At 48.6% G+C, this 6,712-nt stretch overlaps 1 protein-coding gene across 4 annotated transcripts in view; it reads left to right on the forward strand.

The window, feature by feature from the left end:
* Positions 1–6,712, forward strand: part of Dpp6 (dipeptidyl peptidase like 6) — an 846,101-nt gene that overhangs the window by 664,914 nt on the left and 174,475 nt on the right. For all 4 annotated transcript variants that reach the window (XM_051152206.1, XM_051152208.1, XM_051152205.1 and 1 more), the window contains exon 6: positions 3,725–3,777. In XM_051152206.1, coding sequence (XP_051008163.1) covers positions 3,725–3,777 — 53 coding nt within the window. The remainder of the gene's footprint in view (positions 1–3,724; positions 3,778–6,712) is intronic.

Below are 6,712 nucleotides of genomic sequence, written 5' to 3' on the forward strand. Positions count from 1 at the left end.
GAGCCTGTGAGCAAGCCAGAGAGTGAAGCAGAAAGCAGCAATTCCTTCATGGTTTCTGCTTCAAATTCTTGCTTGACTCTCTGCCCTGACTTCCATCAGTGATGACCTATGACCTGGCAGTATAAGCCAAATAGACCCTCTGTTCCTCAAGTTGCTTTTGGCCATGTTGTTTACCACAGCCACAGGATGAAGCTAGAACAGTATGTATCATTTTTAGCATCTGTAAGTGTGTGATGCAGCTGTGTTCTCCTTAAGCACATGCCCAGTGCTGTGTGACATCACCTTCATCAATGAATGGAATGGTTCCTCCATCCCCAGTGAGAACCCTGTAGGCATTAGGCAGTAGCTCTCCCTGCCCTTGCCTCCAGCCCTGAGTGCTAATCCAGATACTGCTTTTTAATTTTTAGGTATCATTATTATTATTATTTTATGCAAATGCCTTGTGCATGCGCAGGAGGCCAGAAGAGGGTATTGTGATATCCTCCTCTGTTACTCTCCCTGCCTACTCCTTTGAGAAAGGGTTCTTCCTTTGCCTGGGGTCCTTGTTTCTTCAGCTAGGCCAGAAGCCATCAAGCCCCGAAAATTTCCATGTCTCTGCATCCTTTGGAGCTGGGTAGAGTTCCAGGCATGTATGAGATACCTTGCTTGTTTGGCAGATAGTGGGATTGGACTTGCTCCTAATGGTTGCACAGCAAGTACTCGTAACCACTGAGTCATCTCTCTATCCCCTTCACATTATGTTTTCATTTTCCGTAAATATACTCACCCTATAGGCTTCATGTAAGCACAGTCATGCAGCGAGTTTCTGGGATGTACTGCTCTCAATATAATGTGCCCTCCAGTACTGCCTCCCGTCCGTTCCTTCCTTTCCCCTTCCTCCCCTCTCTTTTCGTGGTCCAAGAGATTGCACCCAGGGCCTCACACATGCTCCACGAGCTGTCTACCACTAAGTTATATCCCCAGTCCCCACTTCAGATTTTTAATTTAGTTTTCGATTAAATTTTTTTACATTGATTTTTATTTTATGTGTGTGAGTATGCACCTGAATGTATGTCTGTGTCCCATATGCATGCAGTGCCTGCAGAGGCCAGAAGAGAGCATCATATTCCCTAGGAATGGAATCACAGACTGTTGTGAGCCAACATATGGGTACCAGGAGTCAGGATGGTCTGGAAAAACAGCCAGTGGTCTCAACCTCTGAGCCATCTCTCCAGCCCTTCCCCATCCCCAGGTTTTGATTTTGTTTGGGTTTTTTGTTTGTTTGTTTGTTTGTTTTGTTTTTTGTTTTGGTTTGGTTTGGTTTTTTGAGACAGAGTTTCTCTATGTAGCCTTGGCTGTCCTGGGCTTGCTTTGTAGACCAGGCTGGCCTCGAACTCACAGAGATCTGCCTGCTTCTGCCTCCCCAAGTGCTGAGATTACAGGTGTGCCATCATGCTCAGCTTCCAACCTCAGCTTTAAGGGCAGCTTTTCCCCCAGAGACTTTTGAAAAGAGGTAGGCTGACTGCCAACTTCCTGAGATGCAGGTATAGCTGCCCAGAGAATCCAGACTTGATCTTAGCAGAGTCAGAGACTCATGGCAGAGCCAGTGCCTCTGGGGGTGGGAGCATCATGCTTCTTGCAGGGCAAAGACCACTTCCTATGACTTCATCTGTTAGCTGGAGGCTACAGGCCTTGGCTGAGTCTCTCTATGAACCCTCCACGTTGTCAATACAAGTCCATTTCCCAAACGTGCTTGGCTCTGAATGCTCATGAGCCCATAGCAGCTCCCAGAAGTTATTGAATGAATTATTTCTTAGCTTGTTCCCTGAGAGACCTTAATGGAAGACTGGAGCATCTTCACTGATCACATTGCTCTCAGTATCTTCTCAAATTGACTTTAATCGTGCCTAGATTTGCACAGGTTCAGGGTTACCAGGGTACCACATCCCCAGAGGTGATGTCTCCCAATGTACAGTGGTGTGGAAGAATTTTTAGGTGACCTATGCAAAAACTGCTCAGTTACTGCAGAACATTGCAAAAGCTTATTTTGATTTCCAACTTGACACGATCTATAGTGTCTTGGGAAGAGGATTTCAATAAAGGATTGAGTAGATCAGGTGTCCTGCGGGAATGTCTGTTGGAGGTTGTCGTGATTATGTTCCTTGATATGTGAAGACCCAGGCTAAACATGGGCTGTACCATTTCCTGGGTTTGGGTCCTGAACTGTGAGAGTAGAAAACCACACAAGCACAGTGCACTCTGCATTGGTTGTCTTTTGCATGCACATCTCTTACCTATTATCTGAAAGGTTTCTGCCTTGGAATTAAAGGAGAGCAGTGAAACATTGCATTAGCATACTGATAGACAGAGAGACAGCAGCATGGCAGGGGATCCAGGCCCGGTAGGGTTTTTTTCTTATAAGTCTCAGAGGAAGGGGGACATTTTCATGTCACTTGGTTGATAAGTGGTCTGCAGCTAGGCTGTGTCTGATTCCTGGACAGGCGTGGAAAGAATTCTGGGGAATTAATGTGTGACTCTGAGAATAAGGCGAGAGGGCACCTTCAGTTGAGGTGCCCCCATTATTTAAATAGGAGATGTGCCACCCACCAGTTCCCCACTGATGTCCTGGAGTCTGACAACTTCAACTCTGTAGATGTTTTTGAGGCAGGACAGAGTGAGGATGGTGCCACTATTATTCAGCATTACCTGGAATCCAGGAACCTGGAGAGTGTCTTAGGGATTAGACATACATAGACTAGGCCTCCTCCGTAGGCTTGCCATATCCTCTACAGTAGTCAGGAGAAAGAGGCCACTGCAGATGGGCGTGGCTTGAACAGCCCATAGCTAAAAACCCAGCCTTACCCTTAGAGAGTTAGCCTCCTGTGCTAGCTGCTGGGCACCTGTCCACACAGGGTGTCTGCCCTCAGAAGTCCCTCGGGTGCAAGAGCGGAGGTGAAGCAGGGTTTCTTTCTAGCCTAGAGGAGAAGCTATCCCATTCTTCCTCCAAGAGAGGGGCTGTCCCCAGAGCTGGGTGGGCATGCTGACATTTCCTGGGCTGCTGGTGCCCATTTCCCATGGATATCCCCTTGAATTCTCTTCACTGTTAATAGCTTGAGAAATATTCTTGCCTCAAGAGAGACCTCCAAAATTTGGGGGGCTCCAGAAGTCTGGAAACCATGCTGGTTTCCTGCTCGCTCTGTTTTAAATACCAGCTGTTTCTGACTCCCCTCTTGCAGTGAGCCCTGGTTTAATCACTCTCTCAGAGGCCAGAAGACACTCAGCCGATTGGACAGAAGGTAGACAGTGTGCCCAATCTTGCCTCCATTCCATGCCCGTTGCAGGCACGGAGTTGAGGCCCCAGGGAAGCCCTGGGATTCTCCGCAGGAACTTCAGAATTTCAGAGGTCTTTCTGTCCTGCCAGGACCTGCTGACCATGTCTGACGAGCTCCAGTGGCCATGTGCCCTCATTAGTTCCATGCTGTATTTAGTTTAGATGGAAATACAGACTCCTAATTTAATCACTAACCAGGTAGCCATGGGGATAACATCAAGCCTCTGGCTGCCTGATAAACCTGGTGAATGAGGAAGTAACACAAACAGGGCATGCACATTGTGAATAAGGCTTTGCCCGCAGGCCTCTGCATAAGCCACCCATGGCCTCTGGTGTTTGTTAGGATTCAGAAATGTGGAAACCTGCAACCACGGCCTTTGTCTCAGTGCTTGTTTGTACTCTTCTCTCTTACAGGTATATCAACACTCCCATACTGGCTACTACGTTCTGAGCAAAATTCCTCATGGGTAAGATGTTCTTTCTTTTTCTCTGCCTTGGAAATGTGCAGAACAAAGTGAGACAAAGAACAGTGATGCTCTGCCCAGCCCTCGGGGCAGGAACAGGGCCGTGGAGTGGGAAAGCCCTGCAGCCAACAGGTCTAAGTTAGCAAAGGTCACTTAGGCCAATGGCTGGGCCCTCTGTGACTCCTCCCCCCCAAGGGCAGTGCTGCCCACTTCCTGCTCTGCTTCTGTGGAGCAAGATGGCCGTGCCTCCATGTGGAGTGTGCGTGCCCGATGGGACCCTGCTCTCCTGGGCTGGCTTTTGGTCTTATCCTCACTAATAGGAAGGGAGCCCCTTACTTCCACAAATGACTTCAGTGACAAAGCTTTGTGGTGCTGAGGGGACCACTGTGGCCACAGATCCACAATGCCTTGGGAGAGGAACAAGGGTAAATGAGTCAGGCTTGGTCACAGGTAGAAAGAGCTGGCTTTGCCCATCAGTGTAGGAGGTGGTGTGTGTTTGCGATTTCTGCTTTTCCCTGGTGTAATTGTGTTCCCAGAAGCAAGTTCTCAGTGCTTTTGACCAGACAACCCAACTTCACGCTGTTCCATGATCTTGGATTGTGTTGCTAGGTCTCCCTGGTCTCTCAAAAATACATAATCTAGGAACTTAGCTCAGTTGGAAATGTACTTGATTAACATTAATGAAGTCCTGGGTTTAACCCTAGCACTGTGTAAACCTGGCTGGTGACACAAACTTGTAATCCCAATACTTGGGACATGGAGGCAAGAGAATCAGAAGAGTTCAAAGCCATCCTTGGCTACGAAGACTTTTGCAGCAGCCTGTGCTACATGAGAGCCTGTCTAAAAGTTACCAAGTCCATGACTTGCAGCCCAAGGGCACACATAAGAGGGAGACCCTGAGCAGGAGTGTGCGCAGGTTTTCAGTTCTGGGTTGGCACATTTCATATATCACCAATGGCCTCACCACTGAGCCCCACAGACTAGGGCACCAGTAGAGTCTGGTGAAGCCCGGCAGATGGGACTGTTGTTTTTTCGTTTACCCCTTCTCTCTTCTCCCTACCTGCTCCTCCCTTTGCCCTCCATACCCAAGTGTCCATCTTTTTTTTTTTTTCTCTGAGCATCTTGGTCCCCAGCTACCATTGTCTCTTGCCCTCCCTCCGTGCGCTCTTTCCACCACAGTGCTCTCTGAGAAGGGTAGGTACTCAGGGTATGTTCTGAAAGAGATGGAACGGTGCTGTCAGCCTTGTCCCATGGCTGTCCCGAGAATGTTGAAGTTGAGACACAGCATTTTCCCAGCACGTTTAAATAAATGGCAGGAGCTGCTAAAGTGCACTGTTCCAGAAGAGAGCTTAGGCCCAGAGTGAATGTTCACGCTGTGGCTGTTTGCTGCTAAGCTTAGGGAGACTGTGGGCATGTCCTTAGAAATGAACATGGCGGCCGGGGGGGGGGGGAGCTTCACTTGGACTTCAGGCACTTGGAGGTGCTGCCATGGTGGTAAAAAACAAATGTGTTGCACGGGACCTACTGAGTTATTCACACTATTAAACCAAAGAGACAGTGGCTGGATGCAGTAAAAAGAAAGTAGCCACGGTGAGGGGAGACATGGAGAGATGATGTTTTGGTTAAGAGTGCTCGCTGCTCTTCCCGGGGACTGGGATTCAGTTCCCAGCACCTCCAGCAGGTGGCTCACAAGTGCCTGTAACTCCAGCCCCAGGGCATCCAGCTTCCCCTTCTGGTCTCTGTGTGCACCTGCCTTCGCGTGGCATACACACACAGATGCACATCCAGGCACATATGTTAAAACAATGAAATAAATCCTCCATTAAGGCGCATCGCAGCAGAACCTCAGATGCTCCTCGGGGAATAGGGGTCAACTTTTTCTCCGTAAAGCAGATAAGCATCCTCAAAGGCCGTGGCACCCAAGAGTACAGCGGTGCCTTGAGACTCATCTCCCACTCTGGGAGCAAGGAATGTGTAGGATATGCTGGATATTTCATCCCATCGTATGTAAATTCATAAAGTTCAAGGTTTCACACACAACATATTAAGATGTTACAGCTTCTGGGAGAATTTAGGAGAAATTGATTCCAAGTGTTAAGAAAAGCAGTTAGCAAGTCGAAGGGTGATGGAGAAGGCTGGGCTCATCCACGGCCAGCCTTCCTCTCGTTTACTTCCTACAGGGGTCCAACAACACCAGTGAGCAGCTCTGGGTGTGTGTATGTGTGTGTGTGTGTGTGTGTCTTGAGGCTGCACTGTGAGAGAATGTGTGTGCATGTGCACATGTGTGAGCACACATGTGGAGGCCAGAAGCCATTTTCAGTCACTGTCCACTTTGTGTTCTTGAGACATGGCCTCTCTGTGTCTCGCCAAGTAGGCAGTGAACCCCAGAATTCTGCCATCCCTCACTCCTCCCGTAGCACTGGTATTGCAAGCCTGTACCACCATTTCTGGCTTTTTTACAGGGTTCTAGTGAGCCAGCTAATGTTCTCAGGCTTACAAAGCAAGAACTTTCCTGACCGAGCCCCTCTCCAAAGTCTGCTTTGGGTATTTTGTAACTAAAACTAATTGCACTAGTCACCATGGTGCACTGGTTGTGTTCCGGGTACCTTACATGTTAGGTGTTAAGCTCTAGGCATTCTTATCAGCATGTTTAAGGAGAGCCCAGAAAGGTGGAGTCACCTGTCAGCTGGAATCCAGTACAGGGCTGGCTGGCTTCTAAGCCATGCCCCTAATATCAACCCTTCAGAGGACATCAAAGGTAGGTCCACTGTGGTCCTACAGAGCACAAACAACTAGAGCTGTAGACAGCAGATCTTTCGTGAGGCCAGCATCCTGCCCTGTCTTTACTTTAGCCCACTCTGGATTCACTGAAAGGCATCACTTCATCGTCCCAACCTTCTCCTTCTTGATCCTAAGTTCACTGGTGGAAAATTCGTGC

Source organism: Acomys russatus, chromosome 10 (genome assembly GCF_903995435.1).
Source record: "Acomys russatus chromosome 10, mAcoRus1.1, whole genome shotgun sequence".
Taxonomy (NCBI): domain Eukaryota; kingdom Metazoa; phylum Chordata; class Mammalia; order Rodentia; family Muridae; genus Acomys; species Acomys russatus.